The following is a 16,647-nucleotide window of genomic DNA, read 5'->3' on the forward strand; positions in this document are numbered from 1 at the left end:
TTCATACCGAGTTTGGTACCAATTCTTCCAAATTAGTAGCATCCGAAGTATCATAGAATATCCCTGTCTTCTCATCAAGTTGCATCATAGGCGACAGTGTATCTTGCCTTTCAAAATTAAAACGTCTTATATTTTTTTGTAATGTGATTGTTGATTTACTAATCTACTTACTAGTATCCACTATGGACAAAGATCCATTTCCATTATTATTTTTGTTCTGTTAGATATAATTTTGATGTTACATAGTATAGTATAATATTATATTCACTTGATTATAGCAGTGATACGTACGCACTTCAAGAAAACGATACCCTAGTTCTATAGGGAAACAAGTCAAAATTTCAAGGTTTTGAGTTAATAATGCCATTCAATGTAGAACGGTTCTATCTTCATAATTCAATAAAAAAAATCAAAAAATCTATTCAACGGGTCAAAAACTCAAAAAACCGTTTTTGGGATTAATCATTAATTCAAATATTAACGGGAATGTCTGAGTTAATTATTTGTTAAACTGTAACATTTCATTTTGCATTGCTAAGTTCATTTGAACTAAATAAAAAATAAATACATTTACTTCAAAAATCAAGGCTTTAACATCGAAATGAAAATTTGTTCAAAATTTTCAAAAGCCATTATCTTGGAACAAGGTATTTTGAGTTATTTCCCTATAGAACTAGGGTATCGAAATGTCAATCAACAATTCAACAAGTTTTGCGCCATAGACATAATACTTCCGGTGAAGACAGACGTATGTCTGACTTACGGCCGCTACATAAAAATAATATCCCATGAAAACGGCAGTAATTAAACTTACTTCTGTAATACATGGAAAAAATATTAGTATTTGAGATACGACTATTTTTAAATTGAATTTAAAGACAATCTATGTACGTTAGAGTTACCACTGTGTCACAGAAAGATAGAGAAAAATTTTCTGCATACGAAAGTGGACCTAACTCAAAAACCCAAAAAAGGGAGTTACTCCGTCTTACATGGAGCAGTCGATAATATTATGAATACGTGGACAACTCAATTGCAATTGCCCTGGCAATACTGAATTGACCAAATTCAGCTGTCATCAGATTTGCGAGATACTTTTTTGACGTTTCTAAAATTATAGTTAGTTTTCTTTTTTTATGTACATTGTATATAGAATAAAAATCGCGTTATTTGTTTATTGTTTCAAGATTATAAGGTGATTTTAATATTCTACACTCTACTAGTTGGTGTGACAATGTCTTTTTATATGTATGAATAGCTTTGCTATTTCATCATACTGGACCGAAATCGCATACAAATCTTATTGCATCGATGATGGACCCACTGATAAATCACCCAATCAAATTAGAAAATGACGAAGATCATCCTAATCGGTTGGATGATGTGTGCCAAGCCTGTGCCACCACATGTGCTGACCTTAAGAACATGACAGAAATGTATAATTACGATGGCAACATGGAGGTATACTCGGTGATGCTGGAGTATTGCTTCTCTATCAATGTAAGTTCAACATAATGATTGTTTTCTTAATTGATTGCATATCAGCCCTTCGATGTTCAACCCACTACTCACTTATCTCATGTAGGCCTCTCCCTTTGACCTTCGCCCTGCTCTGTTCCATTTGTCATCCGTCTGATCCAGGAAAAAACAAATAAAACAAAAGTGTTAACAATATTTAAATATACAGAGTACACTGGGTGTGCTGAGTGTAAGTAAATTCAATTTTAAAACTACACAAAACAACGTCCAACTTCAACTCTCCTCACGCAAGTGGAATATATTAATATCTAAAGTGATTAGGTAGAATATAGTCATGGCCCTCCCAAATGGCATTACCAATGGTTCAGCGCTCGAAATGAACTGGACCTTCCTGAGATTATCGCTCTGTCTCACGGAAAAATGAAAAATTGCATTAAGATTCGATAAATATTAAAATGTAATACAATTATTTACCCACCTATATTATATTTAAATATATTTTTTAAATTTTATATGAAACTTATCGGAATCATAATAAAAATAATGTTTATGACGTGATGTACAACATTATGCCCAAATCTTGCACGCCACAAGACTGTCCCATTTAAGCGTCCGTCTATATAATATTTACAAAAATTTATGACTTATTATTAATGTTAATATTTTCGGAAAATTATCAAGCGCTTCGGTTCGTAAAATTGTTCATTTCGAACTCTGTAATGGTTAGTTCTACACCATGGGAGAACAAACAACTGATGCTCCCGATTTCTAAGATAGTTATCAGAGTCACGGTTCAATACTACCAAGAATGAGTTCACGATAATTTATGTGATTTTCTTAAAGCCTGGGTGTTTATGTGATTGTTTATCTTCTACTAATGCAATAATCTGTTTCACTACACTACTGTCATTGGGCAGCATGGTCTGTTGTAGTGTTAAAAAGAATATCTTGAATTTATAATATCGAGGGTATACTGACAGAACGCATTAACTCAGTTTTTGCTTTTTTTCTGTTTTAAATGCCAAAATGTATACAATTTTACGCTCTACGTCCTGGTAAAACGCACAAAGGCATAGGATATAATGGTGAGAAAATAGAAACATTATTAAATCATATTGTTATTTTTTTATTCTGATAGAAAGCATGATAATGACCTAATGCGTTCTGTGTATACAAAATACGGGACTTGTAACATGTCGTATATTGTGTTTGCCATAAAGGTTAGTCTTTATAATGTACAGAAATTGTTTTTAAATCATAAAAAAATCTGCGTGGAAGAACGCTTTGAAAAAAAAATTAAAGTCTTTTTGCGATTATCTCAGAACTTGTTTTATTGACTTAATGCTTTCTGTCAGTATACCCTCGATATATTTGTAATGTTTAATTATATGTAAAATATAATATAAATATTAATTTGAACTCTTGAGCCTGTTTTTTTCCTTGTTTCGATAACGATCCCTTTGATGTTGCAGGTAAGTGAAAATGAAAAAGTCGGAAATGTTAACATGATTTGCGAGTCCTGCATCAAAAGACTCCGAGGAGTGGTGATCTTCAAAAGACAAGTGGAAACTGCCCAAGAAAGCATCAAACTATGCCTCGGTAATACTTTGAACTTATCAATAATTGATATCGGGATACACAATCAACAATATTATTTCAATACAGTAACTCCTGTACTGTTTGTATAGCACAGGGGTAATCAACCTGGTCCCTACCGCCCACTGGCGGGAGTTCCAGCTTTCACGGCAGTTTTAAAAACATTTTCATTATGTTTTCATAAAATTCTTCATGCTTCTATGTATGCAAAAAAGATAGATTTAACTACAATAAGTTGTTTTGTAAAGATTTATTCTGCCAAACTTAGGACGAAAGTCTGACATAAAGTATTTGGTAAGTAATTATTATTATATGCTTTAACTTCTGTAACTAAATTTTACAAGGTAAAGTTACTTCCCTACTTTATAAATCACCATTACTGTGGAACAGGTGGGCGGTTACAAAATTTTACTACTAACAGAGATACAAAAGTGGTCGGTAGGTATAAAAAGTTTGACAACCCTAACTAATAACACATAATGACATATCCTCAGGGTCTTTCGGGGTTTAGCTCAGTCGGCAACCCGAGGTGTCAAAGATTTTATTATATCTATTAAACTTTATTTCGGTAGACTCGGGACTGTAGTGTTATAAAGGGACACGGGTGAAATAATAAGTAATTCACGGGCAACACAAATTTTTGGCAGCTTCACGTTTATTATATTTTCTTTTTACGAGCACATTAATAAACTTCCCGACAGTCAGTGTTTAGCGGTTGAATCTTAGACGCTAACTGACTTCGACAGGGTTCACAATACCCAGTCAAGAAAAAATATATACCGGAAACGCGATGGGGTTCTCTTTATTTAGTAACGCGACAAAACAATAATTTTACAATGGTGTTGCCATTTTAATATTATTGCGTATTTAGTATTTAGAATTATGATTTTACTATTATAAACGATTCTACTGAATTTAAATTACATTCACCCATCACGCTGTACAATTTACGTTTCATTAACTAAACATTCATTTAATACTTAACTAGAATATCGTCGCCGTAGATGTCAAGGGAGTCAAGCCACACATTTGGCGAAAATGAGTTAAGTACACAAAAGCATTTTAAAACCATCAAAGATGCCGTGGTCAATGGATTTGAGCCACAAAAAGCCCTATGTATGAGTATTTTGTAAATTGCCAATAGACCTAGCACACATACATTAAAGTAGTCAATGACGACAAGCCGCATAAGTCTTTTGACTTCCGAATAATTTCACATGATTATGTGACTTAACGCTGTTGACCACTGGGACTTCCCGCTCAATCTGTGGCCCGGTACGCACGCCTCGGCTCACATTCGACAAAGATTTATAGTGTTGTCTTGCTCTAACTCAGCATAAGAAACAGAGAAAACTGAGTTTAGCGAGTCGGGTTATTCACGCCAGCACCTGTATCGTGTCATATTATTCATACTAACATTGCGGTTGGTTTATTTGGTGATCTTTTTTCTTTGGGTTTGCGACTGTAAGCATTTTTATTCAGTGTATTTAGTGTGATTGTTGTATTCAGTTGTGATTCAGTGAGAAAAGGTGCTAAATAATGAACTATTCACGTGGGAGACTAATGGTTGCAGCCGTTTTAAATTCTACTAATCAACATACCCGTAAAGGTAAGTGTCGATGAAATATTGAGCTAAAAACACTTACTAGTTAAAAATGTTGATTCAGGCTGCTTTGACAGCAATGAGTAATGTGTGCGCAAGCTGTATTAGTTTTATTTCTTTTACAGACTCTCACGGGAATGCCGTACAAGCTGGATGTGCAGACCTCGAGCTGAATATGCAAGCTCCGGACAAGATTGCTGGTCCAGCCATATATACAGAGCTCCAAAATGTCTCTCCAAGCACACACGTGGGAGGTCAATATTTTAATTTGTTGGTTATCAATAATTGTTGGTTTGATTAAAACCTGTGACCATCAGAGAGTCATTTGCTAATAACAAATTATTAATATTTACCTTGGTAGTTTCAAAGAAATAAACTACTTTGTTTTGTTTTACAGATTGGAACGTCAACCTGGCACCAACACTACTAGATTCAAATGAGTCATGCCAGCAGGAACCTGCATATTATCAACACAACATTAATGTTTCAGGAACTTATACTTCTGAAATAACCGAGAGCAACCATAGTAACAATCCTGTATCATCCATCCCCACTTCTACAGATCAGACTACAGATGATTTAAGTAGGAAACGCAAGCGAAACCCAAAAATGTGGAAGCGGAATTCACAAAAGATATTGAGAATGGCAGGCAGCGAATATCAAAGCAGATCCGGAAAAAAAATTCGAGCAAGGGCGATAAGAGAAGTTAACTGTAAGTGCCATTATAAATGCACATCCAAAATAGGAAAATCACAGCGGGAGCAAATGTTGGCCGACTATCTGAGTCTGGATTCCGAAAGAGCAAGATGGGCCTTCATTGGTAACAGTATAAATCGTATCCCAGTGAAACGAAGGTACCATGGAGACTGCACCAAACGAGAGTATACCTTGCAATACTCTGTGATGTGTAATGAATTGAGAGCCCAAGTGTGCAAACAGTTCTTTTTGGCGACATATGACATCTCGAGCAAAAAAGTTGAAAATGCAATGAAAAAGTTGACTCCTTCAGGTGTCACTGATATAGATCGGAGAGGTCACAAAGAACCGCCCAACAAAAAACCAGAGGAAGTGAGGAACATAATCAGGGACCACATCAAATCGTTGCCCGTAGTTGCTTCCCATTACTGCCGGAGCAGCAGTAAGAGAAAATACTTGCCTTCTGGTTTGAGCGAGACTCGTATCTACATGGACTATGTAGAGTATTGCAAGGAGCATAATGTTGAACCAGAAAAGCACGGCTTCTACAAATCGATCTTTGTCACAGAATTTAACTACGGCTTTCACACTCCTAAAAAGGATCAGTGTGACTTTTGTACTCAGTACAAGAACAAGTCAGACGAAGAGAAGGCAAAAGACGAGGAGGAATACAAACTGCACTTGACTCGAAAAGAGGAAGCGAGAGAACACAAAAAAATCGACAAGGCCCAAGCTATGTGTGATCCAACATTTAGTTGCTTTACCATGGATCTGGAAAAAATATTGTTGACTCCAAGTTTGCAAGTAGGACAGTTGTATTATACCAAAAAGCTGAAAACCTACAATTTCACAGTGTATGACCTGGCTACTAGACAAGCGACGAACTACATGTGGCATGAAGGTGCAGGTACAAAGGGTGCTTCGGAGGTCGCCACGTGCCTGTGGAAGCTCTTGGTTTCAGTAGGCCCCAAAAAAGAAGTAACTCTGTATTCGGATACAGCTTCAGGTCAAAATCGCAACTCAGTTGTATCTACAATGTTATTACGTGCCGTGGAACAGCTGCCCATCAACACAATAAACCAAAAATTTATGGAATCAGGGCACTCCGAAATGGAGTGCGATTCTGTGCACTCCACAATAGAGGCCCGAGGAAGGAAAGTGGACGTATTCACACCAGAAGGATGGTATATGGTCGCCCGTACCGCGAAAACTAGTAACCCCTACCATAAGGTTGTGGAAATGGAATATTCCGACTTCTTCGATTACAAGAAATATTGCAGTCAAGTGATGACCAATAAAACTCTGTCGGAAAATGGAGACAAAATGAAGTGGCTAAAGGTAAAGTGGTTCCAATATCGCAAAGGTGAACCCACGACTATCTTTTATAAATACCAATTGAGCCAGAATAACTTTGAGTCACTACAAATCCAGCGAAGACGGCATCGAAACGTACCTACCCTAGAAGTACCAAGGCTGTACAGTTCCAAACCTAGAATTGACCAAGGTAAACTAAAAGATCTGTCAAAACTATGCCAAAAAGGTAGCATTCCGTCAACCTATCACGACTTCTATAAAAATTTGGAGCCTGAAGATCGTCCAACTCAGAAAAACAGCAGCTCAGAGAGCGATGGAGATGATTAAAATGTGTGTCTAGTTTTATTGTAACTTAATTGTAATTATATATTTTTTTCTTTTATTTTGTTAACTGTCAATTCATGGTGTAACTGCATTGTATTGTTGTTTTAATTTAATAAAACGCAATTTTTTTGTAGTACTTATTCCACTTTTAATCAATAAATTAGGACCGGTTTCGTCCGCCTCATAGGGACATTTTCAACTGAAATGAACAAGTTGAAAATGTCCCTCTGAGGCGGATGAAACCGGTCCTAATTTATTGATTAAAAATGGAATAAGTACTACAAAAAAAGCGTTTGATTAAATTAAAACAACAATGTAATTATATTTTTGAAAAGCTAACTTTTTGTTTAGAGACGACTATGTTCACATACTGAATGAAATCAGGTAGATTCTAGGTTAAGGTGGGCACCATAAAAGGTCAATAATAGACTTTTCTTTAGAGTATATCCACAAAATGTTAGTGCTTTGTCCACAAATTCTCAGTGTTCAACAGGCATAAGAGGCCTAACTCTTTTGACTACCGCACAAGTATGCCAACTGTACATGTCAATATTCAGTGGTCAAGAGATATAACACACATTACTTTTAAAATACAATTTTTTTTAGTTATTCATTCAAAATAATAAAAAGATAATATCACAAAGTATCTACGTTCAAAGTTTCACAATTCTATCTTTAAAAATAAAAAAGTTACAACAAAAACTGTTCCTTTTTTTGTCACACAAAATCTTTGTGCGCCGATTTCTCAGCATTATGATTTTGTGGACTGGCTCCCTTGACATCTACGGCGACGATATATTGACGGGTTATCAAGGAGCTTGGTTGCATGTTTTGTTAAGCCGACGATTTTTGAGATTAGGAAACACGTTTCAGCCTTTTCTGAAGTTACAGTGTAGGCACTAGCAATAGGCTAATGTGAGAGTGTATCAATAACCAGCAATTTATAAAACTTAAAATTTTGTGACATTATTCTATGCCATTATTGTGCCACTGTGTGTTGCCTTTACCTAATAATTATTGGAAAAAGGTGATGGTGGTTATATAAAATATTTTTATTCCATAAAATAGTATTAGTTTTAACATCTTTCGAAATATTCTTTTGTCAACATGCGAAGTATACGTTTAAATTAAATGTCATGTAACACATATGTTGTTAAATATATTTGGTAGAACTTTCTTTTGGAGTTTATAATTGACCCGTAATTTTAGAAAAAAATGCAATATTTTAGAGCCTCCACATGCCAAAACATCCAATTTCCAGGATGTTTTGCTTTATATTATCATCTCAAGATCTTCTCTACCATTCAAAAAATAATAAAATTAGTAAAGAAATGTCAATTTTACTGCTCTGTATACCTGTTCGCCGGTCGAACCAGCTGTCATTGAGAGTTGCAAAGTTCGTTGTTTTTGTGCTAAGTTGAAAAAAGTATTTATTTATATTTTGTATTTCAGAAGGGAAGACCAGTTTTCCGTCATCGAGTCTTTTGCAATCACAAGAAGATGACGCATTTGACTTCAAATGCAATTATCCGGGACTGTTGCCGAGTGACAGTAACGACAACTTTTTTGAAGAAGATTCCATTGGTGATTCACATCCGCCACCTAAAGATAATGACCAAACGATGTGAATAATTTACTATTTTATTATGTATACCTTTGTTTTCTAAATGCTTTATCGAGACCCCGTTTAAAGGGCTTTGGCATGCAAACTATTTTACTTGATGCTATGATGTGAGAGACACGAGGAAACTCTTTCAACATACAGTTGATTGAGCACTTGCTCGACGGATGTATCCGCCGGCTGGATTACTATCTTTTGGGATCCTTCTTAAACATTCTTCAGCGAGGGATAGAATTTGGTGGCCTGCCTCAGCTTTTTCTTTCTCAGAATATAGGGTGGGTAATTTGAATCATGGTGAATCACCCTTAGACAGAGAGGAGCAGGGCCTCAATTCTTTAAGTGATGCTGACGATCGGGAAGCTAGCAGTTGGGTAGAGGCAACCCGAGATGTGGATACAGGGGCAAAGGGGAAATAGATACTAAAATGTTCTGCCTGTTGTGATTTTTCATTTGAATACTAACTGCACCTGTACCTATATCGTTGGACAAGGCTTTTCTGCTGATGTTCTTGGGATGGTTCCATAGAATTCGTAATCCTGATTGAAATTTTTTTGACATATCGATTATTGACTGGCTGGTTTGACTGGTCTTGTCACGGGCAATTTACGAAACCTTTTTTTTATTTTTCAGATTAAATGGCAAATCTAAGGTCAACATAATTCCAAAATGTGAAGAGGAAAAAATTTTATCCATCGATCTTGTTCAATGTGATAACAAAACAATGTAAGTATGACACAAAATATTAATGATTGTAACTGAACTTAACATTCGTGTGTTGGCTGTTTTTTTGTCCACATCCGCTTCTTAGAGCATATGGACACTATGCGGTGCTTCCAAGAATCCCTGTGGTTCGCTAGTCTTGTGGCATCTTTCCAGGTTATGTTAGCATCTCATAGCTCCTTTAGAAACCATTGCCCTACATGTTATGCTCAATATTTATGTCCAAACTGCAATGTACTACATACATACTATTCATACGCGACATCGGTTAGTAATTAAGGAATTAATTGATACCTACCTTAATTTAATATACTAAAACCGATAGCCAACATTATAACGCAATTTTATAAGCATTTCATGTAAGAACTACTAGTTTAAATCGTCATATTTTAGTAAGATGCCCGTAGCTTAATTGTAAAGGCATACTGGCGCAAATCCTGCAGATACAGGTTCAAGTCCCGTCGGGTGTCGTATTTTTTTCTACAAAATGATTTTTTCTAGTGTGCATAGGCATGAGATGTTTTCAAATTATTTATATTGAAATGCTATCATCTCAGACAGGGCTAAATTATTTTCGTATTTATTATTTGTATTCTGTGATTTTCCTAAACCATAAAACTAAATTAAAATATTAATTTTATTTCTATGTCCTTTGCAGCCAACAGTGGAATGAAAAAAGAAGGATTTACCGTGCCTTTCAGCAGCAATGCAAGTAAGTACATGCACAATTTTTTTTGGAATAGTTTAAAGTGTTATCGACATCTTCCATGAAAGGATTACTTTTTTTGAATTAGAATTTGCTTGGAATTTTTGACATTTGCATTTTAAAATTGGGGACAACTATTTTCGGACCGACCGAAAGTTTCTGCGGACCAGCTGTTGGGAAACACTAGACTAGGTTGCTAGTTCGAGGCTGATTGTGGGCGTTTTTCGATTTTAGAATCAGCTATGATGATTTTTATTACATATCAGCCAAATTCACTCTGCAAAATTTCAGTGCCACGCTTTAAAAAAAATTACTTAAAAAACTGAAACAATAATATTATTATCCTTTTGCCCGATTAATGTTAAATAAAACAATTCAATTATCCTGTTGTTTTGTTTTCCAGTAAGATGCTGAAAACTGAAAATGGCAACGTAACTGAAGTCGAATCACCGATCAAAATTACATTGGATTCAAACACCTTGTATTTCTATTTGAACCCCAACAAAACTAAATGCAGGTATGTTCTTATTTTCATATAAAATGTAATATAATATATTGAAATTCTTCCTGTTTCCCTGGCAGAGACCTTTCTTTTGTCAACTGATTGGAATGTTTGAATGATCCCAACTTGATCGAGGGTTGAAGGCTAAATTATTGTATATTCAAGACTCAATATACACAAGATACACCTTCTGCCCACGGAGGTGTGTCTGGTTGATTTAAATCTTTCAATCATCCAGTATGCAACAATATCTTGCGGCACACTAGATCTCGCTCAGAAGATCTGTGAAGTGATCGAGAGAAACTGGAAAAGGGTCACTATAGATAGGGACTGGTGAAGAGAGTAATTTTAAGAAGCTGGGACCAATCATGATGCATATTCCTCATTCTCTGATATTTGTTCTTTTTTTCCTTTTATTTTTTTCTTCTTAAATAATATAGCATACATATTATTTCTTTCTAGTGTATGCGATCTGAATTGTGATGACCATAATCACTTAAAAAGGCACTTCAATGTTCATCTTCCGGATCTTATTTGTGACAAATGCGGTAGTGCTTTCCGAAACGTGGCAAAACTTTTGAAACACCGAGACAAACACTTTCCCGACTATGAGTTCACTTGTCCGAAATGCCCCAAAGTTCACAATACTGAGAAGTTAAGAAATGGACATGTGTGGAGTATGCATAGAAATAAACCAAGAGGAATTAGGTAACTATGACGAATGCTGTTCACCAGTAGTTGAAGATATCTATTGGTTACCGTGAAACCTGTCAGGATGATATTATTATCTATTACAGCTATCGGGAATGGAAAGATTTGGCATCACTAGTTTTGCAAGAAGAAAAACCGGTACAAGTCAGTTATGCGGAATACAGTGACAAACACATTTTGAAAATAGCCGATATACTGGATTATTTGTTAGGTTAACCTAATGACGTTACCCCGGTGCTGATATTACCACAAAGGCGTTATACCCTCAACCGGTCCTGCCCTTAGACCTGGTTGAGAACCTTTGCTTAAGCTAGCTCAGCCTTAAATAGGAGGGAGTAGTCAACTAAAGTTCTGTTCGACACTATTAAACACCGTAACAATATTATTTATTTAATTGTCCAAAAAGAATCGCCACCTAGTAATAGGTTGACACCGGGATCTTTAATTACTTTATTAACCTCCAATTTAATTCTATTTCGTAACCATATGCATGAAATGTCAAAGACAGCTGATCGGCTGTCACTTGGTTTTTATATCGGATTATTTCTCCGTGAAAAAGATCGCAAAGTTATTTCAAAATAAAACTCCTTAGTAACACAGTTTTAAATATTTATTAAATTATCTTTCTATAGATCAATTTATTATAGTTAACATTTATAAACAATTTAACATTATATTTTATCTTTAAATAATTATTATAATTATTTTATAAACTTATTTAATTAATTTATAATATAAAAACTAATCGTAATTATTTTTATATTTATTTAAATGTATAGCTGCACACTTATATATTAATGAGTCGCCGACTATAAAGTTTGGGAAACCATGTTCCATTTATAGAAGCTTCGCGAAGTACCTATAACACGGTACTTAATGACGTATTCGTTTACTATGAATATTTTCCGTCGACGCGTTCTACGTCACAATGAGTGATGACGCTACGCTATTATCACGTGAAAATTTCCCTGATAAATTTTCAAACTACGCGATTTTACTGTGTTTTTATTCGGCAGCGACACAGGTTCAGAGAACTTAACTCTAGTATTGAAGATCGACGACTGACTTTGTATAGAAAAACACGTCTTTTTATACCCTTCAGAAGGGGTCCCCCCTAAAATTGACGTCACAGATGCAAAATTCCCCCACTCTAAATTTATGTTTTCATCGATTATCTAAAGAATTGTTCATAATTTTGATTAAGAAATTATGTTTATGCGTAAGGGTTCAAATACTTGTCCTCCATCAGACCAAGAGCCAGGTCCTTGGACCAATTACAGAAAAGCAGTTTATTTCCCGGCTTTTCCGGAAAATTATGAATCTTTAATTAGGTAAAAACAAGCGGCCTATATGTATCTATAGGTGAAACAACTTTCGTAATAATCGCAAAAGTCCCTCTGGTACTTTTGTCATAGATTGACTAAATATCTTCTGATTCATTTATCAGGATTATAATAATGAAAATTGAAAAATTATCGGTTCAAAATGATGCGTATTGTTAATACGAATAACAGAATCAACTGTTCGACCATATCATAGTAAAAGGAATGAGTCAAAATTCAATTCCGTCTTTTCCTTTATACCCGTATCTTCCGCACCGGTTTTACTCCACTACGATACGGGGTAGGTACGATTAAAATTTATATAATTACATTTATGAGGTACTTTAAACTTGAGATAAAGTTTTAGATCTAAGTAAGATTCCTACGACAAGTATTGATTTATAAGGTTTGAAATTTCCCTGTTTAGGGTCACTTTTTACAATTTGAAAATGATCTGTAGGGCTTAATTGACAGATCTAAGAAATAATTTTTATGTGTAAATTAACAAAATAATAATGTCCTCGGACTTACATTATTTGAATTTTGATTCTTGAAATTCCTTTATCTACTTTTTACAAAACTAGGTACTAAACTCGTACGTACTTTGTTATAATTAATAACATTAATTTATTATTTAAATTTAGTGTGCACAGCTATTACTTGCAATGTTCAATCATTAGATTTTAATTACGACATTATCTGATATCATATTTTATTTATTTAAAATATTTTACAATGTTCAGCGGCAAATACACCGCAACAAAATTTCAAATCCTTTCACGTAAATAAAATTTGATTTTATATAATTCAAAATTGGATTAGTTATGAATTGACATTTGTTTACAACATTTAGCTAATGATATCACATAAGTCGTTTACATATTATTATTTATTTTTTAATCTTAATTCTAGACATTTTAATTACTCACGTTTTTCTTACAAGACCGTTTGGTCTACCTGAAAGAAATTCATCCATAGTTCACTCTGAGTGGCTGTAAGTCGCTTAGACTGTGCTACGGGACTCATTACATGTTCATTATAGCTTCGTTTAGAGGTAGGCCGCGCAATTTCATACAAAAATCGATATTTACGATCGGACTGAAAAGTTGTGACGTCACAAAATCGTCGCAAGAAATGCCGGCTGAAGGCGTGCATTTCATGGCCATGTCACTAACCTAACCTCACCTAACTCAAACTAACCCAAACTAATCCAAACTGACCCAAACTAACAAATAATCCAATATATAGGGTATTTTCAAAATGTGTTTGCCGCTGTATTCCACATAACCGACTAGAACCGAAAAACCTTATATGTATTGATTTGATTTAACCTCACCTAATAGATTTTTTTCTAATTCTATATTTTTCGCAGGTCAGTTTTAGTAAAAAAAGTTTCTCTTTAATTCTCATGGGTGCTATTATGCCCGTTTTGATAATAAAAAAAATGTCTGTGACCTATCGTATCCATCATCTGAGGAATGGAGACCTTCCTCGGGATAGTAAGAACGTTTAACTACTTTAAAGACAACGTAATCATGTATTACACTAGTCATGATATACGAGTCACTTAAATTTGAACGTAAGTCTTCGCATCAATTACATGTCATATCTCGTTGTTATAGACTAGGTCATTTGACTCACGAATAACAAAAATTCTCATCGAACGCATTCACGAATAATGCCCGCACTTGCTTCTGTCTTCAGAGCGTTTACTATATACCGTCTGACTCGCTACTGTTTTCATAGTGTTCACAAATTACCATCTGACTCTGTTTTCATAGCGTTTGCAAAATTGGCTAAATGGAAGCGTAGTTTTTAGCCGTCATCAGTCAATCAGTCATGATGCATGCGTATGAATACGACTGTTTCACGGACAGCCTCTGACTCTTTTTGCTAATATCTATTATTTTTGATTCATTTCACAGATGTAAGTATTGCGGAGAAATTATGAAGTCGCACAGTATCATGAAGAAACATTTAATGGAAGTGCACCACAAAACGGAGGATGATTTCAAATGTGAGTTTTGCGGCGTTATCCTCACACTCTTCGGCTTGAAGAAGCATATTAAACGGGTCCACGAAAAGGTGAGAACTTCTGTCTGTGATGTTTGCGGCAAGAGCTTCTTCTGTCAGAATGGCCTGATAAAGCATAAGTTGTCACACAACGGCATCAGGAAGTTCCCATGCCAAGTGTGCGGAAAATCGTATCTGAAGAAATACACTCTCGATGCCCACAAGTTGATCCATTCCGATGTTAAGAGGTTCGTCTGTGTTGAATGCGGCCAAGGGTTTACTTACAAATGTTCTTTGAAGAACCACATCGCCTCTCATCATCAGCCGAAAGAGAAAAATAAAAAGCCGCCGGCACTCCAGTGTAAACGCCCAATTCTTAATGATTTCCTCGGAAATGCTGCATCGAGCATGTTTTTTTCAAACCAATAATGAGATGTGTATACTTACATGTAATGCAATCGATAAGACCGATGAGAAGGAAATCTGTGGATTTATTCAGGCTGATGATGATACATAAATGCAGGACTGTGCCAAGGAAGGGTGGTTACCTCTCGGGGATGCCTACATATAATTTCCCTTCATGCACAATTGTAACATTTTCTACTATACATGGAAATAAAGTTGACCATTCAAATTTAACAACTTTATGACTCAGTTCCTGATGCCTTTTACCCTACTATATACAAAATTACATTTTTGCAGGAATGTTTTATGGCCCTATTATTCTATTGAGACTTTGAGAAAATGCTTACCAGTATTATTTAAAATATAACTGTGATGCATAGATTGGAGATTAAGGACTCCTTAATAGGAATATATTATGTATTTAATACATTTAGTGTTTTTATTTCTTAAATAGTGTTATTAATTTAAAAATATTTTTTCGGGTATTTTTTGCTGTTCCCGTAATCCAAATGCCTGGATGCTACGCGCCCCTAACACCCCTGCTTGGTGCAGCCCTGCGAAAGTGTTTAATATCCATTGATACAATAGTAATACATAATTATATAAACAGAGTATTGATAATAAAATATATTTTAATGTTGACTAAGTACTGTCTATTTTTGTCTTCCTTCCCTTTTCATGTTTCATTTTGGTGTTCAACCAAATTCAACCCAAAATGTTTTACACCTATGAGAAAGATTTGTAAGGGTATGCAGTTCTGTATCTGTTGCAATACAAAAAGATCCAAAGTGAATGGTTTTCCGTACTATAATTTTGACAAAAAACGCTTAGGCTAAGGCCACATAGGTAGGTGCCTTGCTTGGTGGCTACGTGCTAGGTGACATATCCTAGCGAACGGACGGACACGACACTATTCGCGCCTTGCTACGTGATTATTAGTCACCTAGTGAGTCCCCCGGCGAACAAACGTGCTGGTTATTTTTATTGTGTCACCTATAGTCCGAAGATAAAAGTGGACATTTTGATGTTCGATTGTGGTGGGCTATTTTCGGCCAGAACACTAGCATCTAAGATAACAGTCCATATTACACGTCGAAAATCGTCAAAGTTACTTTCAATATAGTTAATTATTAAACTACTGCCGACAACAAGATCTCGTTGATAACAGCAAGTCGCTGTAATTCTCCGTAATTCACTTAGGAGTCCAATTATTATTCTATAATTATCAATAGAAAAATAAACTAAAATAATATCACCTCTTAATTATTATTATTATGATAGTTAGGTAAAATAATAATGGGTTCCTAGATTAGGTTTGATTTGATGAGGTTATGTTTGATTTGGTCAGGTTAGGTTTGAATTTGACCGGTAAGGTTTCATAACATTTCATTAGGTTAGGTTTGGTTTGATATTGAGCTTGGAAGGAAATAAATTATTCTTTTTTTTTTATTTCTTATTCAATTATTTGTGTTTTTTTGTTATTGTATTATATTGATTATGACTATTAATTTGATATTTGATTTTTATCAGTGATATTGGGTGAAGTGGATATTTACAATTTTTTCCTTAAAAAATGTCAATTTTTAACTCCATATGTATTCGGTTTTAGTGCATATTATAATGATTTTAAGTGCA

General features: G+C 35.0%; 2 protein-coding genes across 2 annotated transcripts; both read left to right on the forward strand.

Moving 5' to 3' along the window:
- Positions 1-1,060: 1,060 nt before the first annotated feature.
- Positions 1,061-15,656, forward strand: LOC147074742 (uncharacterized). The gene is made up of 8 exons (XM_085942817.1): positions 1,061-1,500; positions 2,952-3,078; positions 8,465-8,636; positions 9,264-9,356; positions 10,012-10,065; positions 10,463-10,576; positions 11,024-11,269; positions 14,520-15,656. Exons 1-8 carry the CDS (start codon positions 1,312-1,314, stop codon positions 15,034-15,036), a joined length of 1,512 nt encoding a protein of 503 aa, XP_085798943.1. The 5' UTR covers positions 1,061-1,311; the 3' UTR covers positions 15,037-15,656.
- LOC147074743 (uncharacterized) lies at positions 4,068-7,015 on the forward strand. Its single transcript, XM_085943077.1, has 2 exons — positions 4,068-4,932; positions 5,076-7,015. The coding sequence occupies exons 1-2, from the start codon at positions 4,731-4,733 to the stop codon at positions 7,013-7,015; spliced, it is 2,142 nt and encodes a 713-aa protein (XP_085799203.1). The 5' UTR covers positions 4,068-4,730.
- Positions 15,657-16,647: the final 991 nt, after the last annotated feature.

This window comes from Rhyacophila brunnea, unplaced genomic scaffold (assembly GCF_057557595.1).
Source record: "Rhyacophila brunnea isolate RB1 unplaced genomic scaffold, BYU_Rbru_1.0 scaffold_15, whole genome shotgun sequence".
In the NCBI taxonomy this organism is placed as follows: Eukaryota; Metazoa; Arthropoda; class Insecta; order Trichoptera; family Rhyacophilidae; genus Rhyacophila; species Rhyacophila brunnea.